The sequence below is a fragment of the Podarcis muralis genome, chromosome 2 (genome assembly GCF_964188315.1).
Source record: "Podarcis muralis chromosome 2, rPodMur119.hap1.1, whole genome shotgun sequence".
Taxonomy (NCBI): Eukaryota; Metazoa; Chordata; class Lepidosauria; order Squamata; family Lacertidae; genus Podarcis; species Podarcis muralis.
Genome location: NC_135656.1, coordinates 11,337,414 through 11,357,663, shown reverse-complemented (window position 1 = coordinate 11,357,663; position 20,250 = coordinate 11,337,414). Strand labels below are relative to the sequence as shown.

Below are 20,250 nucleotides of genomic sequence, written 5' to 3'. Positions count from 1 at the left end.
CGGCACCTCTTTTTCTAGAAAAACAGCACTGGAGATCCTTATTTTCATTAGACAAATGTTGGAGGGTATGCATAGCTGCAAGTCTCAGTGTTGCCCTTGTAGAACGCAGCATGGGAGGAGGATGGGGACAAAAATGAGACTTACTTGGCTCTGCCTGTCATTGGCTCCACCTGCTGTTGGTGCCTCTGCCTTCCACGTGACCAGTCAGCACTGCAGACCAGGGACCCCCCTTTAACCCAAACATGTGTTTGGGGACTGAATGCTTGTTATAATCTCAGGGGCTGTCACGTTGAAGGTGGAGCACGTTTGTTTTCTCCTGCTCTGCAGGGTAGGGCTCAAACCAATGGCTTCAAGCTATGAGATTCTGACTAAGCATTAAGAATAACTTTTTGACAGCAAGAGCTGTTCGACACTGGAACGCACTCTCTTGGGAGGTTGTGGACACTCCTTCCTTGGTGGTTTTTAGGCAGGGGTTGGCTGTCCATCTGCCATGGATGCTGTAGGGATGATCGGTGGGTGCAGAGCACATTCTCCACCCATGGGCAGCCTCAGCTGCCTGCACGCGTGACCTTGGGGTGTGGGGCACATTCCCCATCACAGATAAAGCCACAGCTGTCTGAACATCTTGCCCTCTGTCTAACATTTTGTGATCTCAGTAGACTGCGGTGTCCTGTCTGTGACCTTTGTCTCTGAGACCTTTGTCTCCTTTGTCATACACTGTGCAAGGGGAAAATGACATGGTGGAAACAGGTGCCAAAATAGCTTTGTACCACCCCACGATCTCAGGACTGGAAGACATGTAAAGGTCACAGCCCAAAATGTATCTGCCTGGGTTTGCATATTGTGTCAATAAAAGGAGCCTCCACAGAGCTGGACGGCAGCTTGCTTGCAGCTCACCTGTGTGCAGCTCACCTGCATTACCATCTCCTGCCTCATGTCCTTCACTTCAGATGCTTTAGTTGAGATTCCTGCATTGCAGGGGGTTGGGCTGGGGGGTCCCTTCCAACTCCATGATTCCATGAGGCTGAGTTATGGCAAACACTTGCTCCAATGAAGCCTTGCTCCAACCAGATATACTTCCATGCTATGCATTGAGGAGTTCCCAGGTTCAGTCCCTGGCATCTTGAGATAGCCCTGGAGGGAAGCATCCTGTCCTGCCTGAAACCCTGAAGAGTCGTTGTGTAGCTAGATGGGCCAGTGGTCAGAACTGGGCTTTGTTCACACTCTTGTTTACTGCGCAATCACTGTGTTTCCAGGGCAGGGCTTTTAGTCCATGAACCCAGGGTGCTATCCGAAATGCATACGTTATAAAACACAGTGGTACCTCAGGTTACAGACGCTTCAGGTTACAGACGCTTCAGGTTACAGACTCCGCTAACCTAGAAATAGTACCTCGGGTTAAGAACTTTGCTTCAGGATGAGAACAGAAATCGCGCGGCGGCAGCGGGAGGCCCCATTAGCTAAAGTGGTGCTTCAGGTTAAGAACAGTTTCGGATTAAGAATGGACCTCTGGAACAAATTAAGTTCTTAACCCGAGGTACCACTGTACTGCTGTTTGATGCATTGCTTCTTAGACCGGTTTTCTGCTCCAGCCAAGGTGTGGACATCTTTACGTAGGGTAAAGTCATTCCCACCTGTCAACACTCCCTCGGTGTGTACACAAACAGAAACAAATCTGACATTAATGAAGCTTTGCTGATGTGAACAGCTTGAGAGGGGGCTGAGAGCTGTGAAACACATCTGGGGTGGGAAGACTTCACTGCACTCTAAGGTGGTCATATGTGAGCACCTCTTTGCTATAAAGAACAAGCTTGGCAAACATTTCTTGTGTTCTTGAGCATAGGTTAGAAAGCCTCAGTGCAATAGCAGAGGACAACCGCGAGAGGGCAGTGTCTCATTAAAAATACACCTTGAACCCCACAACCCCTCCACCTGCCCCTATAAGCTGCTGCTGCTGCTGTTTTAATTAAGTGCTACTGATATCCTTGGCCTGCTCTTTATGGGCCACAGCTTTTTCTTAGAGGGGTCCTGCAAGGTTTTCAGGGGGGAGAAATCCCAGTGCTACATTTTAACTTTCTGGCCATCAACCATCAACGCTGTATACAGGCACATGATGTCTCCTTTAAAGGTTATTACAGCATAAGAAGGGGCACTGCAGGGTCATCGAATCCACCCATCTTTCTTTATTCTGTAGTGGTTAGCCAGCTGCTTCTGGGAAGTCCGCAAGCAGGTCATGAAGATAGCAGCCCCTCCTTATTGTTTGCCATAGAATTGTAGAACTGTAGAGTTGGAAGGGACCCTGAGGATCATGTAAAGGGATGCGGGTGGTGCTGTGGTCTAAACCACAGAGCCTAGGGCTTGCCGATCAGAAGGTCAGCAGTTCGAATCCCCGCGACGGGGTGAGCTCCCATTGCTCAGTCCCTACTCCTGCCAACCTAGGAGTTCGAAAGCATGTCAAAGTGCAAGTAGATAAATAGGTACCGCTCCGGAGGGAAGGTAAACAGCGTTCCCATGCGCTGTTCTTGTTCGCCAGAAGCGACTTAGTCGTGGTGGCCACATGACCTGGAAAAACTGTCTGTGGACAAACGTCGGCTCCCTCAGCCAGTAAAATGAGATGAGCACTGCAACCCCAGAGTCGTCCGCAACTGGACTTAACGGTCAGGGGTCCATTTACCTTTATCTTTACTGAGGATCATCTAGTCCAACCCCCTTGCAATGCAAGAATATAAAGCTGTTTTATATGGGCATTGACCTTGGCATTATCAGCACCACACTCTAACCAACAGGTGATATGCAGAGGTCAGTGGGACTTACTCGCAGGTAAGTGTGCACAGGATTGTGGCCTAAATTAATGGAGTGAAATAAACATGGTCCCCCCCCCCTTTTCATGTAAGAAGTGCATGTGTAAGCTACTTATCTTCTAGTTAGTGAGCATCATCCTATCTTAGCAATGAATTACGTATGCCAACTATGCATTTTATGAAAACACCCTCCCTTTCCTCTGTCCTAAGCAGACTGGCCAGTCAACTTACCTGGAGGACACAGAGGTTATGGGAGAGAACATGAGAGTTGTTTCCTTCAAAGGATCTGCCTTCTTGTGCCTTAAGAACGTAAGAGGAGCCTGCAGGATCAAGCCAATGGCCGGTCTAAGTCTACAGCTCAAGAGCAGTTTCTCCTCTTGTGGTTTCCAGCAACTGGTGTTCAGAAGCATCGCTGCCTCCAACTGTGGCAGGCTCCCTTCAATTTCCGTGTGACACCCGGACAGCGAAAGAAGAGAGATACTTGATCGCATAAAGCTTCCCTCGACAGGAAGATAATTGGGGAGGGAAGCCCACTACTCAGGTCATAGGAGCGAGGGCAGGCAGAGAAGGTGGCAACCCCAAGAGACTGCGGTCCTTTTTTGGGGACTGTGATTGGTGTGTGTGTAAGTTCAAGGCTTCCCAGTGTTGGTTCTGCACTGGGTAAGACCTGCTGCCCCTCTGCTGGTTTTTAGAAGGGCCCCCACGGCGGCTCACTTCCACCTCTCCCGGCGGGTGAAAGCCAACACCACTTCCCAGCTGTGCAAACTGTCCTGCCTCCTCTCGGGACCGGCTCCCAGAACTTGTTGGCTCAGCAAGGAGAGGAATTCCCAGCGCCCGCGTCAGCTGCTTGCACGGCCAAAGGGAGAGCTTGTGGCTAAGCTGAGCAAGGGAGACACCGGTCCCCATGCCCCGTCCAGGCCTCCTTTGGGCTCCGGGGGTCTGCCTGCCTTCCGCCTGCCTCTGCCTCCCTCTGCCAAAGGGACTGGTGAAGCCCTGACGTCCGCGCGCCGCCTTTCAAGTCCTCTCTTTGCTGTCGTCTTTGCCTTCTCGCTCTGCCTTTGATGAGAGATGCAGTGAGACAGAGCGGCCCCATTGTGTCATGCCGTGGTGGCTTTGGCAAGCAAACTGGGACGCACCCCGGTGGGATCAGCCTCCCCCCCCCCCCGCGCGGCTCCTTCTCCTTGTAACCCGCCTCTTGAGACATCTCCCACGGTGGGTTGCCATGTGAGGTCGCTTTGCATGATGGATCTCCTCCTAGTGGCTCCTTCTGACCAGCTCTGATGGTGGCAGACCCTGCAGGACTTCCGCTGGGGTTTTTGGCTCCTGTCTCTCTTGTGGTATCTGGATCTGCTTGAGCTTTCCTCCGCTGGTGACCTCTGACCTTTCCCAGATCTGCATCTTCATGTGAACGGTTCTTACGGCCCCGCTCTCTGGATTTCATCCACATGTTGGGCTCAGGTAAGGGATACAATAGCATTCCTCCTGCTGGTGTTTGTATGATTGCTGGATCGCTTAGGAAATATTCTCCTAAGGCAGGAGCGGACAACCCGTGGCCCTCCAGATCTTTTTGGATTCCATCTCCCACCAGCATGGCCCAGTGGTCAGGGACAATGATGGGATCTGATGTCCAGCCACATCTGGAGAGCCAGAGGTGAGCTGTCCCTGCTGGAAAGTATCGAGCATACTCTGCAAGCCAACTTTTAAGTCTTATTTTAAGTACAGGTTTGGTTGGCGGGTTTACAGAGGACTATATGAAACTGCCTTATACACTGTGATGTCTAGGAACACAGGGGCGCTGGTTCTAAACATTATGGGAAGCTGCCAGACCCTGCAGATCCAACATTGACTCTATGGAGTCCCCTCCCTCCCTAAATCTTCTTCCTCCCTGCGGCGACTGTGCTGACCCTTGACCCCATCCCTGCATTGGTTCACCTGGTACTTAACTCTGGCCCTGTGCTAGCAGGAGCTGATGAGGGGTTGTAGTCTAAAGCATCTTGAAGGGCCCAAGTTGGGGAAGAACGATCTGTGCTGACTGGTAATGGCTTTCCAGGCATTGAGATGCAGGGGTTTTCGTAGCCATATCAGGAGACACTGGGGATTATATATCTGGGAGCATTTGCATGTGAAGCAGATGCTCTGCCACTGAGCAAAAGCCTGTCCCTTTTATATTGGTATTTATAGCTGCAAGTGATACGGCAGGCCTAACGGCATGTGACATTAATTGCTTTGGTCCTCATGTGCCCCCTCAATTGTTAATTGGCATCTGGGTGTCCTCCTAAACACGGCTTCCCAGGAGTTCCAGGCAGGAGTATTTGGGCCTCTTTCATACCAGGAAGAGTTGTCCTAGCTGGTAGTGCTTTTCAGATTGTTGCAGTTGGTTTCCAGATCACAAGAGAGTCAGTGTGGTGTAGTGGTTAGAGTACGGGACACACACCAAGGCATCCCTAACCCTCTGTGTCCCACTTTAAGTCCTCCTAGCTGAGTCTACTTTTCCCTGAACTTGGGGCCAATGAGTGGAGAGAGAGAAATGTGTGATGGTTTGATCTCCACTGAAGTACAGAGCACGGTTGGGAGATATATGAATATTTCGTCCAAAACCAGTTTGAAGTCCATATCGTGATATCGGTTTCATAATTTTTGACCTGGAAATATATTGCAAATCATGGTGTGTGTGTGTGTGCTGTGCAAAAATCACAGTGTGGGGGAAACTGCCAGCTGATGCCTCTACATAGCTCCATCCTTATTTCAGGCATCATGATGTATCAGTGCATCACAATATTTAGTTGGTGATAGATCACAATGTTGAAAACCAGATATCGTCAAGCCCTACTGTTCGCTTCCACATAGTTCCATCCTTATTTCAGACATAATGATATATTGGTATAGTGGAACCTCGGTTGTTGAACACCTCCGTTGTCATATGTTTCGGTTCCCGAATCCCAAAAACCCGGAAGTAACTGCTCTGGTTTTCAAATGATCTCCGGAAGCCGAACGTGCTACACGGCTTCTGTTTTGAGTTTCCTATATTGTATTGAGGCTTCCGCTTTCAGTTTTCGGTTTTCGAATGTTTTGGAAGTCGAACGGTCTTCTGGAACGGATTACATTCAGAAACTGAGGTTCCACTGTATATCACAATGTTTAGCTGATGTTATATCGTGTTGTTGAAAACCAAATATCGCCCAGTCCTAGTACAGAGGGTCCTGAGGTGGAGAGAGTTTGACCGCTGGCGCTAATGTAAGAGGGGACGATTGCCGTTTCAGAAAGATGACTTGGAACTGTGAACTGCACTCTTGAGTTCTCGCACACTCTCCCACAAGGACCGTGTGGGTCTCCTGCTCAGCATGGCTGGAATTCCTCCATGCTTGAAATGCCGCCTTTGAAGTCAGAATGAGAGAAAGCCTTGCGCTCGCTGTTTGCCTGACAGCAGGAGACGTTCTCTTTGTTGCTGGCAATGACAGGGAAAGAAATGTTTACAGTATGTTTGCCTGTTGAAGGCGGGTGCGATGCACAGCCACCGTGCTAAGCTAGGCTTCTCCGGGGCTCAGGCTGGCCTGGAACAGATTGAGATGAAGAGGAGAATGCCTCTGACCATGTGCAGAGCGCATTCAAAGGCCATTCCAGGAAAAGCCTTTTGCAGTGGGTTCCCCACCCTGGCGAGGAGGGTATATTGAGACTTAACATTTTGGGTGCTATCTGTTCATTTACAAGCTTGCAAGCTTAGCAGCAGGGAGTCACCCTGGCAGACAATGCTAGTCTCTCAAACAATGTCAGTTCCCCATGGAGGAAACAGCATGAGCAGCCTCTCTTCCAAAGGTTGATTCTTGCCAGCGAGCAGCAGGATCCGCACTGCTGTCTTGTCAGGGACTGGCTGGATGCAGAGGAGCGGTGGGAGGCAGCAGTTGGGGAACCCCCCAAGAGAAGAAGACTCAGAGCTCAGGGAGCGGTGGTGGGGTGACAATGAGTGGTCAGAGGGAGAAGAGGGGGCAGACTGGGGGGAGGAGGTGTCGGAAGCAGAAGAGGCAACAGGGTTTAGTGAGTGGGAAGACTCTGGAGCAGAGAGCAGTCCAAAATCAGAGGCAGAAGCAGAGACTGGAGAGGAGGAGGGCCAACAGGCGAGACCAGGCAGGGTGCTTAAGAAGTCTCCCACTCCTGCTGTGACCAGCTCCCCTCTCCCCAGTCTCCTAGAACACACAGAGCAGAGCAGAGATTGGTTGTGTGCAGGGCAGGCACAGTTTGTGGATGCTTGGGGAAAACCCTGGAGAGGATGGGACAGGCAGATGTGGGGAGGCAGGGACCTTCACTGCCTCATTCAGCTGCCTTCTTGGGGCAAGACCTGCTGGGAAATGTTGCTGGGATCTCTAGGCCCGTGCTGTTTTGGTTTCTTTGAATAAAGAGTTAACTGACTCTGGGTGTTTTCTTGCTACTTACACCTGACTCCAGCTCCTGACAGATGTCTCTCTCGCTGGCTTCGTTCAGTTTGCCACCCTTCCAATCGAACACGTGCAAAATGTTCACTGCTTGTACTTTTTAAAATCTGTCCTCCTGAATCTCCTAGCGTTCAGCTTCATAGTATGTCCACGAGCCCTGTGCCAGCTGAGTTTTGCTTGAGCAACTTCTTGAGCTCTAGCGTGCTCCTGGTCTTCAACCCTGGCTTGTTCTCTGGTTCTGACCTAATTTCTGACCTTGCCTCCTGGTTTCTCCTGTTGGTTCCTGGTTGCTGGGTTACGTTGTATTACACATTACAGCCTTGAAAAGGCCCCTATTGGCTAGTGCCTGTGTCATCACTGGCTCTCGCGTCACAACCTCACTTGTGTTCTGATAACATTTAAAAGCAGTCATAGGAGTGATCATGTAGCCTTTTAAAAATAGGGTATGGGGAATCCACGCAAGGCTAAAACTTCCTTTACACCAGGGATGGGAACCTGTGGTCTTTCAGAAGTTGTTAGACTGCAGCTACCATCAGCCTGAGTCAGCATGGTCATTGGTCAGGGATAATGGGAGTTATGATCCAGCAACATCTTGGTTCTCCACTCCTGGTCTACAGTAATCTCCTACCAATTTTATGTGTCACTTTTCTATTTAGCTATAGAACAATGTGCTGCTGTTCTTTAACAATGGGAAGCGCATCTCCTGTGTTTAATTAAACAAAAGTAATGACCACAGGATGCCCGTGGCACAGCTAACCCTCTTTTATTACACTGCTTACAGTGCCGTTCTAGTGTCCCAGGCATCTCACCTACCTGTTCTTCGGCCTATTAGGTATATAGTTGCAGCAGAATGAGCTAGTAAAATGAACTGTACCACTAAAGACTGTGTGCGGTATGTGTTGGTGCATGATATTTTTGAATGCGCCATGTAACAACTCCTCGCAAGTAGAAAACTAACGTGTCAGGAAGAGGGCTAGCTTAAAACTGGACGCATCAGAAAGGAAGTTTCTAATGTACCTCTTCCAGTGTTAGTTTTCTACTTACCCTGAGTCTCTTTCTTTTTGTGTAGGAAAGCATTCAAAATTTTGCTTCCTGCCACTTGCAGCCTGAAGTGGCACAGTCCACCCTTCCATTTTGTTCTGCTGTGCTTGTAGTCTCTATAATCTTTGCAACAGCTCTGGAAATGTGGGTTGTATGAGAAATTCACATTAAGACACCGAAGTTTCATGAAAAGTTAAAAATACAGTGATCTTGGTTTTCGAACGTCTCTGTTGCTTCAGTTTTCTAACATGCCTCGGAAGTCAAACATGCCACACAGCTTCCATAGTGAGGTTTCCATATTGAGTTTTCAGTTTTTGAACATTTCAGAACTCGAACGGTCTTCTGGAACGGATTATACTCAACAACCGGGGTACCACTGTAATAATCGCAAGTTGCTGCTGAAATGTGGAGACCTGAGTTTAAGCTTAGAAAAATGAGAAACTGAGAGAGACCCAAATTGACCAATTGGCCCATCCATAGGGGCTACTTCCAAGTATCCTGGAATCCCTCTACCTTTTGTTTTAGCAATTTATAAATGGGACGGGAAACAGGCAAACATTGCCTCCTGCTTCACATGAGAGATTGCCATTTCGGGAGGCTAAAGGCAGCTCTCTAGCTGTCCTGATCGAAGCGGTTTTTGAAGGAGCCCGGGAATTCTGCCTCCAGCACCAGGCCACCTGCCGTCCATCCAACTTGCTTCAGTTCGCCCACAGCATGTGGGAGAGACCGCAGCCAATCCATGGGCTGGGCCAGAGCAGCTGAAGAATCCCAAACTTTGCAGCCTGTAAATAGCACTGGGAGGTTGGGACGTGGGCCAGAGAGCCCTGGCTCTACCTCATCCTAAGCAGCGAGGGAAGCCAAGGCTCGGGTCTTTCTGAAAGCATCCCATTGAGAAAGGAGCCAGCCCTGGGCCAGCTCCAGGGAGCTTGTCTCTTCCCCTGACTAGGCTCGGGGATGACCAAAGGCAATAAAGCAGGGATGGGCGGACTGACTCCCAGTCCTGCATGACCCACTTTAGTTTTAAATAGAATTCTACCACTCGGCCCACTAATGTATTTTGCATTGACAAAAGAAGGATGTGCACTCTCTGTTAAGTGATCTTGAGCACTTTGGCTTAGGAACATAGGAAATGCCTTGCCAGATCAGAGGAAGAGGAAGAGCCACCTAGACTGACATTCTTTACAGCAGGAGTAGCCAAAGTGGTGCCCTTCTGATGTTGCACAACTACAACTCCCATCATCCCTGACCGATGCCCATGCTGCCTGGGGCTGATGGGACTTGGAGTCCAGTAACATCAGAAGGGCACCATCTTGGGCTTTCCCTACTTACAATAACCCCAGCAACAAGGAAGTGCTACAGCTTGTATACATTTAGTCCAGAGGGCAGGTCTCCTAGATCTTCTGGCACGTCTCTGGGAGATTTGAAGAAGATCAACAAAAGGGGGCTTGACTCCCATTTGTTTCACAGGATGTTATGTACTGAGTTGAATAGGATCCAAATGGCAGCAGTCTGATTGGTCCTAGAACAATAGGATTCAGAATGCAGCAGTCTGATTGGTCCTAGAACAATAGGATTCAGAATGCAGCAGTCTGATTGGTCCTGGAACAATAGGGTTCAGAATGCAGCATTCTGATTGGTCCACAGGAACCACCCAATCCAGCTCCAGGTGGAAGTGAACCCGCAGCCTGATTGGCCTACAGGTGAATCCTGGAATCAGCCAATCATGTGGGGCCCATTGTGTAAATAATGTCTATAAAGCAGACATTCTGGGTGAACTTCCATTCTTCCTCACCACTATGAGCTGAATAAAGAGTGTGAAATCCACTCTCGACTCTGAGTATAGTTCACAGGAGCAACAACTAAATGATTTCCCCCACCTACATCAGGCTGCTGAAAAGAAAGCAGTTAAGCAGGCGCGACTGGCACGCTGGGGCTGTGCCCTAGAGCTGTCTTCCAGACCCCAGCATTGCTGCCACGTTCAAGGATGGTTCAAGGATGAGGCAGGGCACCAGCAAGTTCAGGGCTGCATGAGTATAGTGCCAACCCAGTACTCCTGCCAGTACAGTGCCCCCCACCTTGCCACTGCCCCACCCTGGTAAGGATCCGCCAGGCTAGCATTAGGATAGAAGGTTGGCTCTGTGGCACTGCCCTACAATGCCAGCTGCTTCTGCCGCTAACCTGGAGTGGATTTGGTGTTAAAGGACTTTGAGCCCAGGTCAAGTCTGGGACTGCAAACAAATTCCTTAGCACAGAATGTGCTCAGAGGCAGACCTGTTCTTTAATTCTTACTGGTTGTTGTTTTCTTTGCACTTGATTATAACACTGGTAGATCTTGGGGTTGTAGTAAAAAGTGAAGTAGATATGACAAGCCTGAGATCCATAGCTGTCAACTTTCAGATTTGAAAATAAGGGATCAGCACCCTCACCTGTCCCAGGGACAGTCTATGGGATATCTAACAATCTGGGATAGCAGCAGGAAGCAGCGAGAAACAGCGCTAGAATAAGGGAATTTCCCGCAAAAAAAGGGAAAGTTGACAGCTATGCTGAGGTCTGATTACTCTCATCCTGGGGTACCTTTATGAGTTGCGTAGAACCGAGAAGTGCTGGGATTTAGCAGCTTTTCATATCACACTGCCTCACAGGTGAGAATTTTTTACTTCCTGAAATTCCCTCTTGTTCTGGGTTGCTATTAAAAGAAACATCTTTTGCAGCAGCATGTTGTACATCAGACACAAAACATTGTTCCCACTGCTGACAGTGGTAGCCAATTCAGATTTAAACCTTATCAGTCCCTGCAGGCCCTAAACAAGCATAGCTATTGATTGGGAGCAGAGTTTTGACCAAAGTGGGGCTGGCAAGAGGGAGAGATAGTAAATTCCCAAGAGAGGGTGGCTCTGGAAGCAGGAGCAGCTGTAGGATGCCTCCAGACTTGTCACTATTTTGCAAGAGGCACATAAGCGCATAGCAGAACTGTAGGTTTGCTCAGTTAAAATGCATTAATGAGCTTTGTCACCCTACTGTAACAAATCCACTATATATATATATATATAGAGAGAGAGAGAGAGAGAGAGAGAGAGAGACTTTTTGCAGTTTGGAAAAGGTAAAGGTAAAGGGACCCCTGACCATTAGGTCCAGTCGTGGCCGACTCTGGGGTTGTGGTGCTCATCTCGCTTTATTGGCCGGGGGAGCCGGCGTACAGCTTCCGGGTCATGTGGCCAGCATGACTAAGCCGCTTCTGACGAACCAGAGCAGCACATGGAAACGCCATTTACCTTCCCGCCGGAGTGGTACCTATTTATCTACTTGCACTTTGATGTGCTTTTGAACTGCTAGGTTGGCAGGAGCAGGGACTGAGCGACGGGAGCTCACCCCGTCATGGGGATTCAAACCGCCGACCTTCTGATTGGCAAGTCCTAGGCTCTGTGGTTTAACCCACAGCACTGTTTGGAAAGTGATGGCTAAATGCACCAAAAAGAACGGGATGGATGAATGATTAATAGGAATGCTTATAAATACCCCACAAGCGTATCCGGATGAATGCCGGATAATTTCTCGTTGTCATATCACTGCGTCATAAACAAATAGGAAGGAATGCTCAACAAAGACTGGATATAATCTAACCACCTCCTAAAATTTGTGCCAGCAAATGAGGATAGTTGCTGGATAAACAAGATGTCTGAAGGGGCCTATGGCTCCCCAATATCCCACAATTTGCACCTCCAAGCATTTCCAGTGTCCCACCAGGAGAGTTAGGCAGTCTCTTGGCAACACTGCCAAGTTTTTATGTGCAGGGGCAATGGAATCTTCTCTTCTCGTTTTCCACTGGCTCCCACTCCTGGTGAGGACATAATCCTCTGCCAGTGACATCATAACCTGGCTGCCGTGATGCGTCTGCCTGCAATGTCATTGGGATCGAAGATGACGAGTCAATGTAGGGCAGTAAACAAAAGAGCTGCTTTGACTGCAGGCTCCCAGGAGGAAGATTAGCTAGGGCTGAGAGAGGCTGGGAATGTGTCCGGCATCCACAAGGGAAGCTAAATATAGATAGCTTAGCGAGGGAGGTATTCTCAGCTCTTTAATGAGGGAGTTGGAGCTGCAACCTGGAACTTGGCCTGGACACATGCACCTGGAACATGTAAATCATGTTTATACCCCAGCTGAAGTCTGCCCCCCGCCCCGGCGCTTCCTGCCCCAGTAAAAGTGGACTCTGCAATGTGACGAGCATTTTTCACCCCTGCCTGGTGCGTGCAGTTTGATGGATTCTCCCTTGTTAAGGGGCCTGTCACAATGGCTTTGGGCACTGAGCAGGCTTCCCGTTCCAGCGCTCGGAAATCTTTGCGGTAAAAATAGGTGCCTCTTGCTTTTGCTTGTTTGTTTGATTGAAAAGCTTTTTGATTCTGCCTTTTCCATTGCAAATACCCCGAAGACGCCTTGCGCGTTCAGTTTAAAAAGCCTTAAAATAATATGCCAATCACGAATAGCGTGAGAGCAGGTGAAGTAACCAGGCTAAACGAGTGTTTAAAAACCAGATCCATTTTAATTTGCCGCAGTCTTGCAGTGCTAACAGCATGGGCGTAGGTGTAGGTATTGGGGGGTAATCGTTCAAACCCCTTTAAGCACGAGTTTCACTGACGATTACACAGCATTAACAAAAAACAGGTTTGTTTATTTGGGGAACAATGAAAACAAATTCACAGTAAACTGAAGTTTGGTATGATTCGAATACTGATCTCCCAAACCAGGGGTGAGGACCCTCCAGGCCATGGGACAGATTCTGCCAATGGTGCCTCCCCTCACCACTTTCTGCTCATGGCACTTTTGGGGTGTGTTTTTAAAAAGTTTTCATTGGCATCATGGGAAATTCGTTTAGGAAGCCTAAAATCTACCTTTGACATCTACAAGTAATAATCATGGCACAAGGGGAAGATACCTAGGGTAAGGATGACAAAACAAATTTTCAGGGTTTTTTGTTTTTTTTTAAAAGAAGTTTATTATTCTAGCCAAAGGCCATGACAAACTTGTAGCAATGATATTAATTGTTAGGTTGTGGGTGAACATATCAGACGACACAGCGATTCTTCAAACAGCTCTTGTTTATTCGCAGGCCAGAACAGAACTGAACTGAACTGAACTGAAGGGTTCAGCCAGTTTATGTAGAGCTCCACTACAACGCAACAGTAACAACTTTCTGTAACTATCCAATCACTGAACGTCACTTTCAATTCCTTATTTGCATATGTGGACCTGAGTGAAAACTATCTACAGTATCCCCCTGCTGGCCCAGGGTGAGAACTTCAGTACATAACATTAATAATACAGAATATATATCCATAATGTGTGTGAGAGAGAGGACAGACACGAACAAGCTTAAAACTAGCTTGATTTCAGATTAAACCTCTGAATCACCACAACAATTTATAGCGATTTCATCGAACCCAAGGTTTCCCAAACTTGAGTCTCCAGCTGTTTTTGGACTGCAACTCCCATCATCCCTAGCTAGCAGGACCAGTGGTCAGGGATGATGGGAACTGTAGTCCAAGAACAGCTGGAGACTCAAGTTTGGGAAACACTGATCTAACTCCTTTTTCCTGATTTCATTATATTTTTTTGCAGCCAGTGCATAGAGGGCCACTCTGTGTATTTTGAAGCTATTATTATCACTCAAAAGAAACTGAACCATTCCTGATGGGGTGTACCTGTTTGCTTATGTGCACAAAGGTTTCAGAAACCCATCTCTTGGGTTTCTATATAAAGGGCAGGCTAACAGTTAATGAGTTATGTCTTCCACCTGATGTTGACCACAAGATACAGTCTGTCTGCATAAGGGACCTTGTTGTACTGGCCATCCAAGACTGCAGTGGGCATAACTTGGAAACACAGCTCAATAAAGACATTTCTTATGGAAACTGGTGAGAGTTTGGTCAGATTAGCTCTAAACTATAGGGCCACAGATTCCCCATCCCTGAGCTAGATGGATCCATGGTCCTCATCAATAGGAGGCAGCTTCTTAAATATCCTTAAACAGAAGAATTCTGGTACAGCATGATGGCTAGACTGAGGTATCTCTTCAAGCTGCATGCAGAAGTCCTGCCGTGTACAGTGGTACCTCTGGTTACATACTTAATTTGTTCTGGAGGTCCGTTCTTAACGTGAAACTGTTCTTAACCTGAAGCACCACTTTAGCTAATGGGGCCTCCCGCTGCCGCCGCGCCACCAGAGCACGATTTCTGTTCTCATCCTGAAGCGAAGTTTTTAACCCGAGGTAATATTTCTGGGTTAGCGGAGTCTGTAACCTGAAGCGTATGTAACCTGAAGCATATGTAACCCGAGGTACCACTGTAATCCTATAATTGTACATGTGGGCTGTGATCCCTTTGTGGTGAGGGAAATTAACTTTCCACGTCCTCAGAAGAAATCTCCTCTTCACTGTTGTTCCTGGCACTAGATGATGCAATTCAGGAGTGATTTTTGCTCTCTCAACCCTGGCTTGCTTTCCACAGCTAGTGTCGTGCACCCTCAGAAAAACAGACCCTCCCAAGTGTCCCTATTTTCCATGGACAGTTCCGGATTTACAGAAGCTGTCCTGGTTTCTGAGTTGATCCCAGAATGTCCTGCTTTTCCTTAAGACGTCCCTATTTTCATCAGAGAAATGTTGGAGGGTATGGAATTATACGAGCCAAGGAGATAAGTAACAACTTTTAGAAGACATCTGAAGGCAGCCCTGTATAGGGAAGGTTTTTTTAATTTTTAATGTTTTATTAAAACATGTTTTCATATATGTTGGAAGCTGCCCAGAGTGGCGGGGCAAGCCAGATTGGCGGGGTATAAATAATAAAATCATGAGAGAAATGTTGGAGGGTATGGGAAAGATCACCTGCCTTTCCACCTTGTCCCCTGAGTATATATACAGTCGTACCTTGGATCTCAAACGCCTTGGCTCCTGAACAAATCAGCTCCTGAACGATCGAAACCCGGAAGTGAGTGTTTCGGTTTCTGAACGATTTTTGGAAGCCAAATGTCCAGCATGGCTTCCGATTGGCTGCAGGAGCTACTGTCTGTGTCTGTGTATGGAAAGCTGATGTTGCTAAGTATGAACACACCCTCCACCTACCACAGAGCAGAGCTTCAAGGATACCTTCCCTCTGTCATTTATTTCAGTTTGGAGCAGGGAAAGGAGGTTTGCAGGAGAGGCAGGGAGAAACCAGCTTTCCATTTCCGGACACTAGAGGGCACTGCAACTTTTGCAAGAACCTTCAAACATAGGACTGAGACAAACGGGGCGACCTTCTGCTGTACCATCCGATGATGCAGCAGAGGAAAAGAAGGAATCATAGAATTGTAGAGTTGGAAGGGACCCTGAGGACCATCTAGTCCAACCCCCTGCAATGCGGGAATATTCAGCTGCCCCATACAGGGTTCAAACCTTCAACCTTGGTGTTGTCAGGGTTTGACATCACACACCGGAAATACTTGAGCTGCAATGGTGTGTAGTGCAGGCATCCCCAACCTGTGGCCCTCCAGATGTTTTGGCCTACAATTCCCATGATCCCTAGCTAACAGGACCAGTGGTCAGGGATGATGGGAATTGTAGTCCAAAATATCTGGAGGGCTGAAGGTTGGGGGGTGCCTGGTCTAGTGGCTTATGGGGACCCCTGGAGCTCCAGTGCCTCCTAATGCTGTCTTTAGCAATCTACTCCAATGTAATTTGGAGGTGGGTGGAACTTGTAGCCCTCCAGATGTTGTTGGACTCCAAATCCCATCAGCTCCAGCCAGCATGGTCAATGGTTGAGAAGAATGGGGCTTGTAGTTTAGCAACATCCAGAGCACCATATGTTTTAGATATTCTTAGAGCAATACGCCCCTTGCATAGGCAACCATATGGGTGGGATCTCAGCTCTTTCTAATGATGGCATCCATCTTGCTCAGTAATGTGCAGCTCATTGAGCATGTCTGCTGAACAGAAAAGCCTGCGGGTGCGCAGTTAATGCTAAAGTGCAGCTTTTTGACGCATGGGTCCAAACTGTAGGAACAATCTACAGAGGAAAGGGCGGATTTTGGTAATATGGTGTCCTGAGCCAGGATGAAATTTGGCAGTCCCCCCCCCCCCAAATGCTTCTTATTTTCACAAAAATTCTTTCTTTCTTTCTTATTATTTTGTGTCCCCTTGGCACAGCGCCCTGTGCAGGGGAACCACCTGCACCACCCTAAATCCAGTGCTGCCAGAGGGCTAACAGTGTTACTCTATTGCAGGCCCAAATGGGGTGTGTGCCAGAGCCCATGTCTGTCCTTTGTGATGCTGGGTGGTATGTACCACCAAGGATTTTTGGAGATACGTCTTGCTCCATGGTGCCTGGCCTTCATAGCAAGACGGACAATTTTTTGCAAGCGATTACACACTGCTCCAATAATTCCATGGTTAAACTATGGCATTCACTCACACAAGAAGTTGTGGTGACCACCAACATAGGTAAAGGTAATGGGACCCCTGACCATTAGGTCCAGTCATGGCCGACTCTGGGATTGCGGCGCTCATCTCGCTTTATTGGCCGAGGGAGCTGGCATACAGCTTCCGGGTCATGTGGCCAGCATGACTAAGCCGCTTCTGGTGAACCAGAGCAGTGCACGGAAACACCGTTTACCTTCCCGCCAGAGTGGTACCTATTTATCTACTTGCACTTTGACGTGCTTTCGAACTGCTAGGTTGGCAGGAGCAGGGATCAAAAAACGGGAGCAACCCTGTCGCGGGGATTCAAACTGCCGACCTTCTGATTAGCAAGTCCTAGGCTCTGTGGTTTAACCCACAGCGCCACCCGCGTCCCTGACCACCAACATAAAAGGTAAAGGTAAAGGTACCCCTGCCCGTACGGGCCAGTCTTGCCAGACTCTAGGGTTGTGCGCCCATCTCACTCTATAGGCCAGGGACCAGCGCTGTCCGCAGACACTTCCGGGTCACGTGGCCAGCGTGACGAGCTGCATCTGGTGAGCCAGCGCAGCACACGGAACGCCGTTTACCTTCCCGCTAGTAAGCGGTCCCTATTTATCTACTTGCACCCGGGGGTGCTTTCGAACTGCTAGGTTGGCAGGTGCTGGGACCGAGCAACGGGAGCGCACCCCGCTGCTGGGATTTGAACCGCCGACCTTTCGATCAGCAAGTCCTAGGCGCTGAGACTTTAACCCACAGCGCCACCCGTGTCCCCAACATAGATAGCTTTAAAACAGGGGCAGAGAGCCTGTGGTTGAACTCCAGCATCCATCAGCCCAAGCCTGCTCACGCAATGGTCTGGGATAACGGGAGTTGTAGTTCAGTGCCATGTGGAGACCATGGGTTCCCTGTCCCTGGTTTAAAAGAGGATTAGACAAATTCATGGAGGATCTCAGTGGCTTCTAGCCATGATGACTATGGCTTGTGTTCACTGTTGGAGGCAGTATGTCTCTGAATTGCAGGTGAGTTTCTGCTCTCAAGTTTACTGTGGGAACCAAATGCTAGGTTAGATAGCAGGGTGCTTCTTATGAGCATAAGCAATATAGATCAAATAGATGCCAGCAGTAGGGGCACCCGAGGCATATCTGTCATCACAGCTCCAGGCAGTGGTTCTCAACCTGCGGGTCCCCAGATGTTGTTGGACTACAACTCCCATCATCCCTGACCACTGGTCATGCTGGCTAGGAAGGATGGGAGTTGTAGTCCAACAACATCTGGGGACCCACAGGTTGAGAAACATTAGAATTGACTTTTTCCAAAAAGCTTCCATCTTCCCTGGAGCTTGTTCACACCCTCCAAGTGCCCTTATTTCCCAGGGATCGTGCCAGATTTACAGAAGCCTAATTGGTTTCTGATTTGATCCTGGAATGCCCCGCTTTTCCTTAGAACACCCCATCTTCATTGGAGAAATGTTGGAGGGTATAGGACAGGGGTAGGCAACCTATGGCCCGGGGGCTGGATGTGGCCCAACTGCCTTCTCAATCTGGCATGCGGATGTTCCAGGAATCGGCGTGTTTTTACTTGAGTAGAATGTGTGCTTTTATTTAAATGCATCTCTGGGTTATTTGTGGGGCATAGGAATTCATTCATTCCCCCCCCCAATATAGTCCAGCCCACCACATGGTCTGAAGGGCGGTGGACCGGCCCATGGCTGGAAAAGGTTGCTGACCCCTGGTATAAAGCTAAAGGGTAAAGGGACCCCTGACCATTAGGTCCAATTGTGACCGACTCTGGGGTTGCGGCACTCATCTCGCTTTATTGGTCAAGGGAGCTGGCGTAGAGCTTCCAGGTCATGTGGCCAGCATGACCAAGCTGCTTCTGGCGAACCAGAGCAGCGCACGGAAATGTCGTTTACCTTCCTGTCAGAGTGGTACCTATTTATCTACTTGCACTTTGCTGTGCTTTTGAACTGCTAGGCAGGGACCGAGCAACGGAAGCTCACCCCGTCGCGGGGATTTGAACCGCTGACCTTCTGATCAGCAAGTCCTAGGCTCTGTGGTTTAACCCACAGTGCCACCCACGTCCCAACCCCTGGTATAGGATGTCTCTATTTTCAATGGAGAAATGTTGGAGGGTATGGTAGGACATCCCTAGCTCTAGGAGCAGGGGTGTGATTCATCAGCTGGAATAGGCTTGGAACAGGTGATGGTCACCTGTCACACGAAGCCCAGGTGCTGCAATCAGCAGGCAAAGTATAAAAGGGAAGCAGAGTTGAGGTGCTGTGTCTGCTCAGCTGCCCATGTTAATAGACCTCAGCTTGGATGCTGCAAGATGTCTGCAGGACTGTGCTTCAGGCTGGACTTTATCAAGTCCCCCTAGTCTGGGAGACAATATGGGCTTGCTGCCAGGTAGGCCAGGGGTTCAGGACAATCTCTCTATGTGGGTAACAGGGTGTCCTCTGAGCACCCTTACAGTTCCCATGATTCTTGCTGGGGAGACACAACTGTTTATAATACGGCTTTAAATGTACAGTGCAGATCTAGATCTATATTTGTAAAGACAGTTCATTTTATTGATAGTTCTGTACCGCTTTTAATGGTTTTTATGTTGTTATATTGCTAGACATTGCCTTGACAGTTTACGAGAGGGTAGTATATAAATAAAAATATCTATATAGATATAGATGCTGGAGTCAGACAGGAATAACTTCTGCTTGCTTTCCAGAATGGTAGCTGTGTTGCTCTGTGTCACTAAACAAACAAGCAAATATATTCCATATACTTATTTGATAGTAAACCCCGTGAACTTACTTCTGCACAGATCTACACAGGATTGGGCATTTTGATCTGAAGTAGCCATGTTGAAAATTGAAGCAGAACAAGTGTGCTTTTTTTATAACAAGAATACAGTGGTACCTCTGGTTGTGAACGGGATCCGTTCCAGAGGCCCGTTTGCAACATGAAAGGAACGCAACCCGTGTCTGCGCATGTGCGGGTCGCGATTCGCCGCTTCTGCGCATGCACGTGACATCATCTTGTGCGTCTGCGCATGCGGGAGCGGCAAAACCCGGAAGTAACCCTTTCTGGTACTTCTAGATAGCTGTGGGACACAACCTGAAAAAACGTAAGATGAAGCAAACGTAACAAGAGGTATGACTGTACAAAGCTGAAAATGAATGAACTGCAACTAAAATATTATGTTAATTTTTCACATGGTCTAGTGTCCCTCCCCTGCCCACCCCCCTAATATTCTTAAGAGGGTCTCTTCTCCAGTCTTCAGAGAGTAGCTGGAAGTGGGGAGGCAGAAAAAGGTCCTCATTTCCTTCCATGCTGCAGTTTTACCGTAATTTGAAATTTTAGGCGCAGTACTGTGCTCAGAGCTCGGAAACTGCTTGCACTAATGAAATTCCCTGTTGAAAAATGTGCCTAGAACAATGGGAGTTTTGAACACTGGTTACAGGTATATATGCGCATGGGTAGCCAGGTAACTAGTCCAGCATCAGAAATATAAACACGGTTGTCTTAGCATTGTTGAGTAAATTAAGACTTCTAGACATTGA

The 20,250-nt window shown here is 48.5% G+C and overlaps 1 protein-coding gene across 3 annotated transcripts in view; it reads left to right on the top strand.

The window, feature by feature from the left end:
• Nucleotides 1-4,231: 4,231 nt before the first annotated feature.
• The window catches only part of ZNF385A (zinc finger protein 385A), a 199,603-nt gene continuing 183,584 nt past the window's right edge, over nucleotides 4,232-20,250 (top strand). For all 3 annotated transcript variants that reach the window (XM_028709213.2, XM_028709210.2, XM_028709194.2), the window contains exon 1: nucleotides 4,232-4,259. In XM_028709213.2, the coding sequence (XP_028565046.2) occupies nucleotides 4,247-4,259 (13 nt within the window). In that variant the 5' untranslated portion in view covers nucleotides 4,232-4,246. The remainder of the gene's footprint in view (nucleotides 4,260-20,250) is intronic.